Below are 15,676 nucleotides of genomic sequence, written 5' to 3' on the forward strand. Positions count from 1 at the left end.
GTAAAAAAGCATGACCATATGTGAAATTTCACTTACCGGTGTGTTTGCAAATGTTTAGGAATTTCTCCATGGGATTTTACTTACCTCTTTACATTAAGCATTCATCGATATTCATAAATGTGTGTCCCATCACATATGACTGTATGATGTCTGTTTTGCATTGGAAATGCAACGAGGAAGCTCTTTCAGATATCACTTCCATTATGAGACCACATGTTTGTGAAACGACGCAAATGCCGTGCATCGCATACGTAGCCAGCCGGACATAAAGTCTTGTGCATACATTTCAATACATTGGTTGAACGCTTGCTCTTTTTTGTTTTTGAGTACTCTGCCGACATTTTGTTCCGAGTATGTTTAGTCTCGTGCCCTCGCCACTGGGCCATGTCATTGCCATTAAGCTTCTTTTTGTTCCCTTTGTATTTGCAGTGGAAATTCTCACTCATATCTTTTGGCAATTGAAAGATGTCAACAAACATGCATTTTCACGTTTTGCCTGACGTACTCTGTCTATGTATAAAATATGCATATTTCACATTGTGAGCACAGTTCACCTGCTGCTGTATGTGTAGTATACGGTTTATCATATTGTACATCTCTTCCTGTGAGGGAACAAAGCAGGATTTCCTGTTTGGGAAGCGACGGTCCATACCTTTTTTTGATTTTTCATTTCTTTTTGTACATCAAATGGATTGATAATACTCTGTATTGTCGATGATAAGTTACATTGTTATAAACAATTGGTTTTTATTTTAAAATGCAGAGGTTGTTGTTTTTGGAAGAAAATGTAATAAAATGTCATATGTCGCTCAGCTTGATGTGCTTATTTACCAGCAGTCATCTTGCTGCTCATATTAGCATCTGTAGCATTGACCGGGGGCAGGGGAGACAGCTTGGAGGTGGATGAGCAATGCACTTTTCTGTAGGATATAATGGAAATCACCTTGAAGAGGTAGTACCATAAGGTTAAAGCATCGTATGCCTACTCATGAATAATTATTGGAGCATCATGGGAGATGGATAAGAGAGTATGGTGGAGAGAAAAAGCACTTTATCAGTCAAACATCCTTACAGTACAACTGTCACAAAAACACAAAAGGAAAATGACACATCCTTACAGTACAACTGTCACAAAAACACAAAGGAAAATGATACATCCTTACAGTACAACTGTCACAAAAACACAGGAAAATGACACATCCTTACAGTACAACTGTCACAAAAACACAAATGAAAAGGACCCTTTTCTAAGGCAGCAAAGGAAGCTGCATTCAGAAAAACGAGTAATGCAGCAATCGCTCACTATGACATGAGTGGACAGAACGATATTTCTGTCACAAACATGAAGTATCTGCTGTGAATAGTAACACGCCTGGAAATCTCCACATGCATTTGAATAAGAATCAGCTATGTTATCAGAATAGCCTGGTATTTAAAACACTGAGACCCCTCATAGGGATTGTCTTCCAGTCAATGTCAGGCATAGTCATGCTGCTGTACGTGATCTATCAAAACAAATTAACCTTCACGAGAAAAAGGTTGGACGACAATGATAAAATCTTAAATCCTAATCCCTGCTAAGGTAAGCATTGTTGAAAGCCAATTGGAGGACATGGCAACGTGGAGGCTCATTGGATGGCACAGGCACCGCTGGGCAGGAAGTCCTGGACGTACACGCACACAGCTTTGGAGAGGTATGTCATGGAGCCAAAGCGGCCACTAGGGGCGCTGTCGTACAGCAGCCTGCAGATCCCATTGGCTTGATCTCGCTCCAGAAGGATGTGGTCAGCCCCTAGCACTTTCTGCAGAGGCGATTGGATACAGTGTACGCATGATATTGAAAAGTATTCCGGTCGTTCTGTGTTTTGTCCCCTAAAGAAACATCTAGTGGTTTACAGGAAACTAACCAACTCCATACATATAGTAAGTATAAACACATGGCAAATTAATAAATAGCACCTGAACAGTAGCTGGATGATCAAAGCCCAATAAACAATGTAATAATTCCCACTAGACAATCCACATATGAACTCGTCTTTCCACTAGAAATATTTGAATGAAAATGTTTTTTTTTCCCTTTCTGGCAAAGTGAAGCAGGACTAGTGTATGACCTATGGCTGACCTGGTCGTCATAGAACATGTCGCTGGCCATGTGGACGATCTTCTCTACGTGGATGACTCTGCTGATGCTTTCCAGCTCCACCTCAGCCAGGAGGGTGAGCACCAGGATGGCCTCTACCAGCAGCTGGCGGTACTCCGGCTGGGGAACACGGTTCAGCACCGTCTCCACGTGCACCGCAAACTTGATCTCGCCAGGCGTCATCTGTTATTGACAACAGGGGTTAACAAATAGGCAATCAAGAGGACAAGTCTAAGGTGAGACAAAATAGTTTGATTCATTTAGCTTTAATCATTCTGATGAAATCAAAGGCGTACGGCTGATTTTTTGCCGTACCTCTCGCGTGGTTGAAGCTGGAAGAACGGTGCCCTCAATGGACAGACCATCACACTGAAAAAAAAAAAAGGTAGCTGTTTTATTCCATGCACAAGTATGCATGTTCAGTATAGGTATCAGCTGGACTGAGTTCATACTTCGCTATGCAAGAAGAAGAGGACCCTCACTTGTCCCCCGTCTCCCAGAGCGTCTCACCTTCTGGAGGATGGCCCAGACCTTCTGGTAGAAGCCGACCGGCACTCTGTTGAGGGCTCCGTCTAGACGTCTCCTCCGTAACCACTGGCCCTGTCGGCCGTCTCTCATTGGTCTCCGTCCTGCAGGGTCCTGGAACAACTCGATGGATGGGAGTCTGTAACGCTGGGGAATACCAGCGGCAAAGAGAATGTTTCCTATATTGTAAGTGCAGTGTATTTGATATACATACAATGAATATTCATGATGCTTTACAGGCTCCTACTGCCTGTCCTCTTTGACCCAAGCCACTCACCCCGGATTCGATGTGTTCAATGTCAAGGGAATGCACTGATAAAGACTGCAACACACAATTCATGAGGGTCAGTGTCAGGACATTCATATATCTTCAATGATATATCAGTATTGATTTCCATTGATTATGTAGAGTAGTTATTTTCTTTTTCTTGAAAAAACATTGGTATTAATTCTGGGAAAACATACATAGGATTTGTTTTTTAATACAAGAGCTATTAGTTACTGCCAATATCACTTGCTTCTATTCCAGGGGTAAATATACAAGTATCAAAACATCTAATATACAGTACCTAAAACATGACCTAAACCACGATAAATATACAAGTATCTAAACATCTAATATACAGTACCTAAAACATGACCTAAACCACAATAAATATACAAGTATCAAAACATCTAATATACAGTACCTAAAACATGACCTAAACCACGATAAATATACAAGTATCTAAACATCTAATATACAGTACCTAAAACATGACCTAAACCACAATAAATATACAAGTCTCTAAACATCTAATATACAGTACCTAAAACATGACCTAAACCCAAGTTTGGTACAAGGACAACCTCAATTTAAAAATGAGAATACATCGTATAATGCACTATTTCCCATGGTGTTGCTGGAAATGAGAATGCATTGTCAGTCAACTTACCTGGTGGACCTGCGATAAATAAATAATAGTGGAACTGTCCATTACATTCAAATCAACCATTCGATTTAACATTGAACAAACATGTTTAATTACAAGTTGCGACAGCACAGAAGCCAAGCAAATATCCTAATCTCATATGCCCTGTAAACACATTTCACAAGACCGTGAATCACAATCTCCCAGAATACAGAAATGACAGCATTGCAATCCATTGCTCTACTGAAAGAATCGAGGGACATCAGCTGGAGGTATATATAAAAGTAACCAGATCCCTTTGGACGTTTGAACTTGATGCCTCCAGTAGGACTGTGCTTGGTGTTGGACCTGTTCATTATATAAACAGGTTCCACTTGAACACATACGCTTTCTCAATTGTGCCCTATTTGGCAAGTGTGGATGTAGGAACAGTCGGTTTTACAACTTCATCCCTATTGTTCCTGTATGAAGTGGTAATACATTGTCCTTACCAACATATTGACTGGTCTCTTATGTTTGGACTTGCCCACACTCTTTGTGTTTGGAGAAATATCCTGGATGACAATAGAATCTGTAAGTGCGGCCCCAGAACGAACTGCAAATACAAAATCATTCACTTTAAGAACAACACAGACACATTTGAAAGACTACTTGACAAACAAAAAGGAAGACAGAAACGTCTGATGGTACGTTAACGATGACGCCAGTGTCACTCACCACTCTTCATCAGCCCAAACTCTCGCCCACTGAGGATGTGATGCAGGAGGTTCTTCAGCTCGGACGGACTCATGTTCATCAGGCTCTCAGTGGCCTCCTCACCTGAAACACACACAGAAACACACCAAGGCCAGCTGGAGGAGGAGTCATGCTGGTTCCAAACTTCTTCCATTTAACTATAATGGAGACCACTGTGTCCTGGGAGCTTTCAATGCTTTCTCAAAAACTCACATTTTTCCTTGATTGTCTTTCAGCAATGTTCTATTAGCAAATATATTGATAAATGTACACAATGTCAAAATGTTTCATCTTCTTAAAAGACTACAACTCTAGTGGGTGGGTACTTTCTGCTCTGGCATAGTCTCTCTTCCACTCTGGGATTTTCAAAACATCCTGGGTACTAGACTGGGTACTGATACCTAACAACCCACTTCACATTAGACAACACAATGCTAACCCACTTCACATTAGGCAACACAATGGCTTGTCATCACAATTTCAAGATTTGAATTGCATTCAAATACAGATAAAACTGTAAAATGTATTTTCTCATGGCATTAGAAGTAGTGTTTATACTGGTGCAGTGATTTTCAAGCCGTTTGTTACTGACAAAGAGGCCCCCTAGATTCCACAGCCACAACAACGGCTTTAATCTAAACCATAATGTAAAAAACTGAAATATTTATCAGACATTTGACCTGGAAAAATGTTCACGTGTGACGATAATTTTCTTCTTTCATTTTGTTAGAAGTTAATCAGAACTGTTAACGTTACTCTGCCCAGAAGTAAAAGAGAAAAATTTGAAACTTTTCCAATCGAATTTTACTTAGGGATGACTGAGGTTACCACAGTGTTTTTCGCACCAGAGCAGTTGAGAGACTGGGCCAGCTCAGTAGCCATAACCTGGATGATGAGACCGGTCCTGAGACGGAACATCTCACTGAAGAGGCTGGGTTGGGTGCGTATACACATCGCCAGGAACACCATTACCTCCTTCAGGAGAACATGAACGCCCGTTTACAATAAGTGGTCAAACCAATCAATACTATACAGCTGGGACTAGTAATCATTGCACTGAAAATGGCAGTGTTATTTAATTACATCTGATCAATGGATGGCAATGTTTTTTTATTACCTGAGTAAGAACAGCGATGATCAGATTATTTTCACTGGCCACGTCAATCAGTTTAGCCAACTTGTCAGGAGGCATGGGTCTGTGTGGAGATAATTAAAACCTACTGCTTATCAAGATTAGTCATGTCTTTCTTATGTCTTTTATTCAATAAATATAGGATTAAAAACGATCATGAAGATGCCAGGTGTGTTGAATGGGGGAAACCCACGCTGAAATGGTCTTCTCTCTTGGCTCAGGGGGGAGACCCACTGTCAGGTGCTTCTGATGGGCAAGCAGATCTGAACAGGCCTGCCAACAAATAAAAAGAAGTTCAAGGGTAAAAAGTAAACATGTCAGAAAACTAAATAAAAACAAATCTGAATACTTTTCAGCATTGATCATTAGCAACAGTGTGTGTTTTCTAACCTGAATAACGGGGCGTCAATCAACAAGGGTTAAATGAATAAACCGTTCTGAAGGTTCACATGCAAACGGTCCTATTAAAGGTGTGACGTTGAGATGAGCGGACGGGCACCTCTTCCAGCTCATCCACTTTCTTCTTCAGCAAGCCGGAGATCATGCGGATGAGGCCCCAGTGTTTGAGTTTCCCAGCCTTGTCATACAGATTGCTCAGCAGCCGTCTGACAGTGGAGCCTTCGCCGTGTAACTTAGTGTCCCAAATCATACCCCTGACACACACGCACACACACGCACACACACACACACACACACACACACAGACACACACACACACAGACACACACACACACAAATATACCTGTAAGTCAGGCTCATTAAAACTCATCAAGTGTTACAATAAGGGATGACTGCTTTAGTAGTGATCCCTACTTGTCCTTGAACAAAATGTACAAGATGTCTGCCTGGTCCTGTAGGCTTCGGGTCTGCTTCAGCACCTGTACCAGGGCCTGGTAGTCTATATCTCCCTTTGTGTCCCTGGGCAGGTTCATCTGGGCCGGAGCGGTCACCTGGGAGACAGAACCATGATACATATAATGCCCGTCATGCCAGCGACTGTGTCATGAGGACCCAGCGGATGATACAACACTAGCCTGTTTGATAAACCACAAAGATGACGTCGACAAAGGCGCGTACCATCCCATCTCCGTTCTCCAGGTGAAGGCCTGGCTGAGGGGCGCAGAACAGCCTGGTAGGGAGGTAAAGGTACACGTCTGTGGAGAGAGAGGACTTAAAAAGCATTGAGTCCACGCATCAATAGGGAAGCTGTGTGCGTGCTGATGCTTGTGTGATGTTTCGATGTATATTTGTAGTTAGGGATTATTTTAATCACAGGACAGTAGGAAGCAATAGGGCAATAGACATGTGGAGACAGACAGGGCCCAGACATTTGGCCTAGGGAGGCATGTGTGGTCTGGAGGTTAAACACGACACCAGAGTCTTACACCTGAGATACATTTCACCATGCAAGTTCTCCACAAATAACAGGAAGAGCTCTTGTAGCTTACTTTGGACGTCGAGTTCCCTGGCTTTGTGTACCAGTGATACCATATCACAGGTCTTTCTGGCCAGAGCCCGGAAACGGTTCAGTCCGCCTTTATGGGAGCTGATCGTCTCGCTGTGCTTTGGCACAGAAAGCAACTGGTCCAGGTACTTTGCCAGGTCATCCACCGCTGGAAAGGGTGAGACATGCATGCAGCTAAATTACTGGGATGCATAAGCATGCTTCCAAAATGACTGACACATGCAGCCAGCACACTCAGGTAACTAGATAAGATAACTGAAGAAGCCATAACCACTGACAGGCTTGGAAACACAACTACTAAATAAAGCCACCATCTGTTAGATATAGACAATACAACTTACTAATGAAAAAGCGCACACTGACAACTGGCAATTCAGTTGCCCCATGGAAACAGCAAGGAGAATTTCTGATGATTAGCTGAGAATGTGTGGGATTTGAGCCATACAATCAAAGTAGACTTGTTTGTGTTGTCTTGACAACAGTTTGATGGCAATGTGGAAACTAATACTTTTAGCTAAAGATTGGCTTTAAGCTCCCAAGATCTTTTGTGTTAGACAAATGTTACATCCTCAAGTTTTAACCATCCTATTACTATTATTACGGTGTTAAACTGCCATGAATAGCTCCAACAGCATTGCAAACACATAGACACTGTTGTCATGGTGACCACTGCAGTCACCACCCTGCTCACCATCGTCCATAAAGGACATTTGAGAGCAACAGGAAGTATTCTTCAACTTGGACAGTTTCCCGGTCTGAATCCTGGATCAGAAGGTAAGAGCAAATAATGTCATTAAATGTGCTTGCAGAAAGCAAGACAACTTTAGAAATTGAACACCTAAATAACTTTCAAATGTCTCCAGTTTGGGAAAAAATATGTTTTAGTAATAATTAGTATTTATACCTTAAAACTACTTTTGTGAATATGCCAGTGGACTTCAGAGATCACTGGTTTAAACCATAAACATACTAGGAATAACTAGGAATGAACCATTTAAACTTCGATCACCAATCAAATCTAATCTTTATTAAACCTGAAGAGAAATGACTGATGGATGCCCAGCAGAATACCTTACTAGCACAAGACATTTAAAATAAGTTCAGGAGACATTGAAAATAATAATGCAGATAGTGTACATGGAATAGATGCCACATTGTCATTGGTGTAAGCAGGAGGAAATCACATGATTTCCAGACTACACGCAAATAGATAGCCAGAAATATAGCCAATAGAGCCTGATTCACTGAATTTTATGCACTACATATCGATTAAAGTCATTTTAGTTTGAATGAATCGTTAGACTTAATGTAAGATGTTCTCCAAGGCGTAGCACAGACCGGGCTTGAAGTAAGAAATGTATATTAGGCAGACTGGGAAGTGATCAAGACTGTTGGAACTAGGTAGGTTTTACAGTCACCTTAACAGTCACTAGACTACTACAACCATTACTACTACCGCTTATAATAGTAACAAAACCATTACCACTGTTAATACTACTGCAAATAATAATACAGTTACTATTACTAATAACAATACTACTACTACCACTAATAATACTACCACCCCTCCTATCATGACTACTACTCCAACTACCATTACTACTGCTACCCCTACTACTACAACTAATATTATATCACAAACAGAAATACTTCAAGAAGCGTCAATATTATCACTGATATCGACCAACCCAAAATTTTATGAGCCACATCTTACCTTGCTCCTCCATAGTAGCCATCTTGTAGTTTCCTCAGAACTGCTAATACTGCAGGGTCCAGCTCTTTGTGGTCATCAGCTGTAATACAGTTCCAGAGAGTGGATTGCTAAGTCATAAGCGACATGTCATAAGCGACATAAGCGGCCGCTTAGGGCCCCCGACCGCCAAGGGGTCCCGGACTGCTAGTGAGCCCCGGACCACTAGGGGAGAGGGGGGCCCCAAAATAAAATGTTGCTTAGGGCCCCCAAAAGGCTAGGGCCGGCACTGCATATACCCTTTCTTTAGGCGGTCATGAGGGGGGCGTGGCCTGGTCAGGTGACTCACTGAGCATGTTGGATGAGATGGGGAAGGTGACGGTGGGACATCCGGTAATTCTCCAACGGGAAGCCAGGTAGGACAGGTCATTGCGCAGCATCTCCAATATCATGTGGTTGTCCAATGCCAAGTAAAATTCCTGATGATCAATGAACTGGCCATAGGGAGAGAGTGACAGGGAGAGTGTCATTGCCAGCTGGCAGCTCTCTCACACAACACGTATAGACAGAGCTTTAACCCACCTGGGGCGTGAAGGAGAAGACAGTGTTACGTATGATGTAGAACTTGGATGTCCCCAGGGTGCCTATACGTTTGTATGGTCTTCCACTGAGGCCAAGTCTCTGGTTACGACCTGCAGGCCAACACCATGAAGACTTACTGGGACAACCATGGGCATATGTTTTAGTTCTAAATCTGGCCTAGACATAACAGAAATTGTCTCAGAATATTGCTATCACAAAAAGCTATCACAGGTGCAATAACTGAATTTGATCGTGTAGCAGGAAACAGAAACAACAGACAATGTAAAATGGTATTGTTGCTAGGAACTCTAAAGCATGTCAGGTCCTGACTGGGGGCCTCTAGGCATCTCCATGTACCTAGGGGCTACAGTCAGGGCATGATCGCAGAGGTGCCTCTAGGCATCTCCACGCTGTTGTTTTGGTTGGCCCCAATTAGAGGCAGCTGCTCCACGTTGCCTCTAATTGGGGACCCAATTTAACTTTGGTTGTTTCTTCATGCTTTGTGGATCTACATTTGTGCCATTTGTGCCGTGCCTCAGTTTGTGGGTTGCTGCTCCTTTTGTAATTTTTGTTTGTGGAAGAAAGATATCAAAAGGATGTTTCCCAGTACTCGCTCTGTGCCTCGTGTCCTGCCTTCCCTGAACTGTGACAGTGGGGTTTCTTTAAGGTGTCCGGGTTGACTTTTCCTAAACTAAAAATGCATCAACCCCTACAAAAGAACAGATCCATTCAATATAATTTACAAAACAATTCAACATTCTCCTGCTGTAGCAATCTTTCTGATGGTGGATGAGGCATCTGTGACACAAACATAAAGCTGTATTTATGTCCTTTTGATACATCTCTAGGTGTAATGTTCAGTTCACCTAGCCTTGCATAGATGTGGCTCAACACCCTGGCCGGTTGGACTCTGATAGGATGAATGTCCTCTACGGTCTCAGCATCTATCCCTTGCTTCAGCAACAGATTTTTGATATGCTCCGTCTCAGCAAAGATAGACACTGAAAGCAAACCAGACAGGGAGGAACACGTCTATTTAAATATAGCTTAAAGGCAGCTTCCGTTATTAAGCACTTATGCTTGAGCAGAGGCTCCAGTGTGTGTTCTAAATAATTTAAACAAGGAACTAAGAGGTAATGATGTGAACTACTGCGGCAGGTTAATCATATTCCAATGAGCTCTGTTATTAATGGCTTTAATTACGCTGAATTGGATTAGTCCACACATTATGATAGCAAAATACATGTAGTCTCTTTCTGGCGTCAATATCTTGCGTTTTTTTCCAACCCGTCCGGAGAAATCATCTCACCTTGAACCACCACGTCAGGTTTGGACACAGTGGACAACCGTCGATTCAGAGGATCAATCTCCCCTGGGGCTAAAAGGCCCTACAAAACCACACACACCTACAAGGTTAAAAGGCCCTACAAAACGACACATCCAACTTCAAGGTTAAGAGGCCCTACAAAACGACACATCTTCAAGGTTAAGAGGCCCTACAAAACCACACATCCACCTTCAAGGTTAAAAGGCCCTATAAAACCACACATCCAACTTCAAGATTAAGAGGCCCTACAAAACGACATATCCAACTTCAAGGTTAAGAGGCCCTACAAAACCACACATCCACCTTCAAGGTTAAAAGGCCCTACAAAACCACACACACCTACAAGGTTAAAAGGCCCTACAAAATGACACATCCAACTTCAAGGTTAAGAGGCCCTACAAAACGACACATCCAACTTCAAGTTTATGAGGCCCTACAAAACGACACATCTTCAAGGTTAAGAGGCCCTACAAAACCACACATCCACCTTCAAGGTTAAAAGGCCCTATAAAACCACACATCCAACTTCAAGATTGAGAGGCCCTACAAAACGACATATCCAACTTCAAGGTTAAGAGGCCCTACAAAACCACACTTCCACCTTCAAGGTTAAAAGGCCCTACAAAACCACACACACCTACAAGGTTAAAAGGCCCTACAAAATGACACATTCAACTTCAAGGTTAAGAGGCCCTACAAAACGACACATCCAACTTCAAGTTTATGAGGCCCTACGAAACCACACATCCACCTTCAAGGTTAAAAGGCCCTACAAAACCACATATGCACCCTCAAGGTTAAAAGGCCCTACAAAACCACACATGCACCTTCAAGGTTAAAAGGCCCTACAAAACGACACATCCAACTTCAAGGTTAAGAGGCCCTACTAAACCACACATCCACCGACAAGGTTAAAAGGCTTTACAAAACCACACATCCACCCTCAAGGTTAAAAGGCCCTACAAAATGACACAGGCACCCTCAAGGTTAATAGGCCCTACAATATGACACATCCACCCGCAAGGTTAAAAGGCCCTACAAAATGACACATCCACCGTCAAGGTTAATTAACGCCTTGCTTGATGCTGGGTGGTATATATAAAGCATTGAAAAGATGAACTTACATCAGCCAGCAGGCTTCCCAGTACGTACAGAGACTGTCCCCATTTAATAGGTAGTTTTCCCATGGGAACCCTCTCAACAGAATGGGGATTTGCATACTCCTCGTCTACCTGTTACAAACAATGCGGACGTTGCACATTTAACCCGCTGTACATTTTAAAGAAGACTCAAATATTGCTGTTTTTAATTAAGTAATGTGTGGCCTCACTTTGTTTGGCGGGACGCTGTAGAGCTCAGGAACCAGATTGATGCCGTCCTTTTGTTTGATCAAAATGGCCTCCAGGGCCTCTCTGTATTCTTGCACCTGAAGATTCAGGACAAACTCAAGATCGAAATAGAATCCAGAAATGACCCAAAGTAATGGATTTAGTTTCAGGATGCTGCCGTCACCCAAGGGACTTTCCGTCCCATATCCCCGTGACTGACCTGCTCAGGGCTGTTGATGAAGATCCCATCCAGAATGAGATAAGTCCAGAACAGGGGCCACTCACATTCAATATTCTCAAAGAGTTTCAACTCAGACGACTCGTAGTATATGCGATTAGGATCCTAGAAGATGTAGGAGTGAAAAAACGACCAACAGAATAAATCCAACATTTATGGGTTAGGAGAAAGGCGGTGAGGGTAGGTATTCGTCTGAGTCAAAATGAGGCAGTTTGGAGTTTTCATTAAATATGGGTCATTTTCACCTCTCTTGGGGTTTTGTGTCCATCTCTGAGGAACCGGCAGCATCCATATCTCCCCTGAGAAGAAGACCGAGGCACACGATGACAGATGGATTACATGGGCCACGCGTCCACACCATCGTGTCACCACCTTGTGATTCATTGTAACCCTTACAGTGATCAGATTGTTGACGTACTGAACCAACCATATTAGTATTCTCCTATTCCAAAACACCACACGTGTCACACACTGTATTCTCCTTGCCAGTACACAATACTGTTAAATAGTTGATTTACAGTATAATGCACAATGGTGAATTAACTCCAAACAAGGATGAGGACATCCTCACCTGCAACTTGGTGATAATTTCCTCTTTGGTGACATTAACAATGTCAATGTCTTCGACAGCAAAAGCTGGGTAAGAGATTACAGAGAGTACTCCGGCGTCCACCTCTTTGGACATGGAGGCTCTTGGCAGCATGGAACTGAGGATGGACTGAAGGTGTAAAGCGAGAGAAAACACAGCGTTAGTTACTCTTTAACGACTTGAAACGGTGGTCTTCAGAAGCCTTACCGTGCAGCGCTGAATATCGTCGGCTAGCGCATGAACTACAGATTCATGACCGCCTTTGGCTCCAAACAGATTGAGCCCATCCAGGGCCTCAAGAGCAGCCTGCAGCCACACATGGGGAAACAGATTGCTGTTGTTAAAATGACAATAGCTTTGTTAATGTGTGCACATTACGATGATAATGAAATAATACTCATGGAGATCATCCACTGTAAATGTCATAATTAAGTGGCTAGGTGCTAGAAGAGAAGAGGAAGGTCATTGATAATTGGCTGCATTTTATTGGTGTCCCTTATAGCTCACGTATCAGAGCCAAGGTTGTGGGATTGATTACAAGGGGAGCTAGTACTCATAAAACATGAAAATGTATGCTCTCACTTATGTAAATTGCTCTGTATAAGCATATCAGCTATACAAATAAAATGTAAATGTGATTTCTGCTGACTCTGCACTGTTAACAGTGGTCTATATGTATTATTCCAACAAGCCAACAAATCTTGATACACATGTTGGATTTTATTGCGTGAAATGCAATTTACTTTTGCCATGCCGATTGAGCTGACGTTGATCTCTGGAATCCCCTGGTTTGTTTTGTCCCCGCGTTCCCACATTCCAAAATCCTAAGAAAACCAAGAAGAATCCAACTAAAGAACAACCGGTTAACCTTTCCTGACCAAAGACTATCAAAGCACTCTGATTAAAAACACTAAAAGGAAACAGAACGTCAAAAGGATGACTTACTGCGACTTTGTATGCATCCTCGATGTAGAACATGAGATTCTGGATGATGTCGACTTCATCTCGAGTGTAGATGATGTGAAGGCCTGCCAATGACAGTGGGATAGGAATGACAGAAGATCGGCTGCAAGTTGAGGTTTAAGAGGAGGATAGGGCGCAGAGATCAGTTTACCTGATGCAGTCATCTGAGCCAGGAACAGCAGGAAGATGGAGGTGGCATCCACCTGAAGGTGGCCCCACTCTTCGTCTCCCACCACTGTGGCAGTGGTTTGGGAGTTATACTTGGCGTGCAAGGAGTCAGAAGTGCTCTTGCTGTATTTGAACATCTCCACTTTGTCTAGCTGAGGAGAAATATTGAACAACCATCCATACCATGGAGAAAATTTATTTGAAGTTTTTATCACCATAACATTTTTAACTGCAGTGTTGAATATCATACTGCATGAATTGCCACCAGTCAAGTTCTGTAAAATATGTGTTGATCGACTGACTTAATCTCAAGGGTTCATTTCAACAGAGTGACCTTTCCTTTGAATTCCTTTGATGATAAACAGACCGGCAAGCAAACTGAAGTGTAGTTCAACTATTCTCTTCTGAATGTCTCAGTCCTTGCCTGCCTACCTGTCTCATCATACACTGCAGGAGGCCCCTCATGAGTTTCACTACATTCTGTGGAAAGAAAGCCAGAGACAGACAGCGTGAGACGGCAGTCAGCAAACTGTCTTACCATGACATTCAACATAGTCTATCTGCCAGCAGATTCAACGTAACCGGAAACCTGTTCCCAGCTAAATGGCGTGCCTGCTAGAATTTCCTTGTTGCAACAGAAACACGCAAACACATACACACACGAATCCTGTTGCCGGCATAATGATCTGCCCTATGCCTGGGACATCTGTGAGGATAATTATAGGGGTTACAGTCACAGCCAGGCATTGCGTAAATACCACTTTTAGTTCCATTCAAATTTCATAAAGAGTCCTGTTTTGAGACAGACGGGTGCTGTTGGTAGCTATGCCACACCTGTTCCAGCTCGTAGGCCTTGGCCTTGTCTTCATCCCGGTCAGCGTTTTTACGGTAGGCCAGGCTGAGGGCCCAGACGGACAGGATTGAGTAGACATTGTCCCGTACCCAGGCGTGATGATTACCCAGGTCCCCAGGGAGAAGCCCCGTCACTGGATCCTGATCATAACACCAACATAATATCTCCTCAGTCACATTCAGCATCATTAGATTAGGATTAAATACATACTGTACCTAATATACATGAAACATGAAACCCATTTAAGTGCATTACCACTCATTTACAATAATTAAAATATAGATGGAGATTGTTAATGGTTTATTTCTTCCAATAATTTTTTGTAGATTTCAAAAATCCAAAATCATTTACACAATTTACGAGTCCCAGTAGGTTAATTGTAACCACAGTTCATTTGCAGACTGTTACAAAATATTTGTTTCCAAAAATAAATCAAGATATGAATTCACATTTGGTTAACATGAGCTGAACTCTGTGCATGAGAATGCTACTGCAGTCATAGCAAGACAAGAGCAAACACACCGTTGTGACGGGGTTTAAGTAGACTCACCTGGTGACAGAGTATCGTTTTGCTAACCATCCGTACATAATTGTCGAGTTTCACCCCAGAATTACTTCGGCTCCTCATGACGTTGCTAGTTTTGTGTGACTTCCTGCCTTGAACGCTTGGGGAAATTCTCTCTAACAGAGAGGGTTATAGTCACACCATTGGATAAGAACATGAGAGGGAAGCAAATGTCAGGGTCTAGGAGAGAGTGTTCTGGTCATGGTATCTATTACACCACCAGTGACTGCTACTGCATTAGGCCTATCCAGTTCAACATGTATAAACAGCATCATCAAGTCAAATATGAAATGGATGTTAAACTGATTTTAGATGTTGTAAAAGTATAAATACCTATTTTTGCAACAGTAATGCACAACTATAATAAGAATATATGAATCATGCAATGGGTTTAAGTTAATTGAGTATTAACTTTTAAATAAAATATTTTAACTTCAATCATCAGTAACATCCAAAGTGTCATTG

The 15,676-nt window shown here is 42.4% G+C and overlaps 1 protein-coding gene across 1 annotated transcript; it reads right to left on the bottom strand.

The window, feature by feature from the left end:
- Positions 1-1,029: 1,029 nt before the first annotated feature.
- Positions 1,030-15,469, bottom strand: LOC105024661 (phosphorylase b kinase regulatory subunit alpha, skeletal muscle isoform). Its single transcript, XM_010894737.5, has 32 exons — positions 15,197-15,469; positions 14,628-14,786; positions 14,226-14,273; positions 13,777-13,945; positions 13,608-13,690; positions 13,406-13,486; positions 12,870-12,968; positions 12,645-12,791; positions 12,319-12,372; positions 12,056-12,178; positions 11,838-11,933; positions 11,632-11,739; positions 10,490-10,568; positions 10,047-10,181; positions 9,181-9,290; positions 8,948-9,092; positions 8,623-8,701; positions 7,600-7,670; positions 6,892-7,056; positions 6,521-6,597; positions 6,257-6,393; positions 5,943-6,096; positions 5,637-5,716; positions 5,429-5,507; positions 5,157-5,286; positions 4,294-4,395; positions 4,068-4,171; positions 2,943-2,987; positions 2,651-2,812; positions 2,456-2,509; positions 2,123-2,323; positions 1,030-1,802 (listed from the first exon to the last, which is right to left on the bottom strand). The coding sequence occupies exons 1-32, from the start codon at positions 15,272-15,274 to the stop codon at positions 1,629-1,631; spliced, it is 3,528 nt and encodes a 1,175-aa protein (XP_010893039.2). The 5' UTR covers positions 15,275-15,469; the 3' UTR covers positions 1,030-1,628.
- Between the last annotated feature and the right edge of the window lie 207 nt (positions 15,470-15,676).

Source organism: Esox lucius, chromosome 7 (assembly GCF_011004845.1).
Source record: "Esox lucius isolate fEsoLuc1 chromosome 7, fEsoLuc1.pri, whole genome shotgun sequence".
Classification (NCBI taxonomy): domain Eukaryota; kingdom Metazoa; phylum Chordata; class Actinopteri; order Esociformes; family Esocidae; genus Esox; species Esox lucius.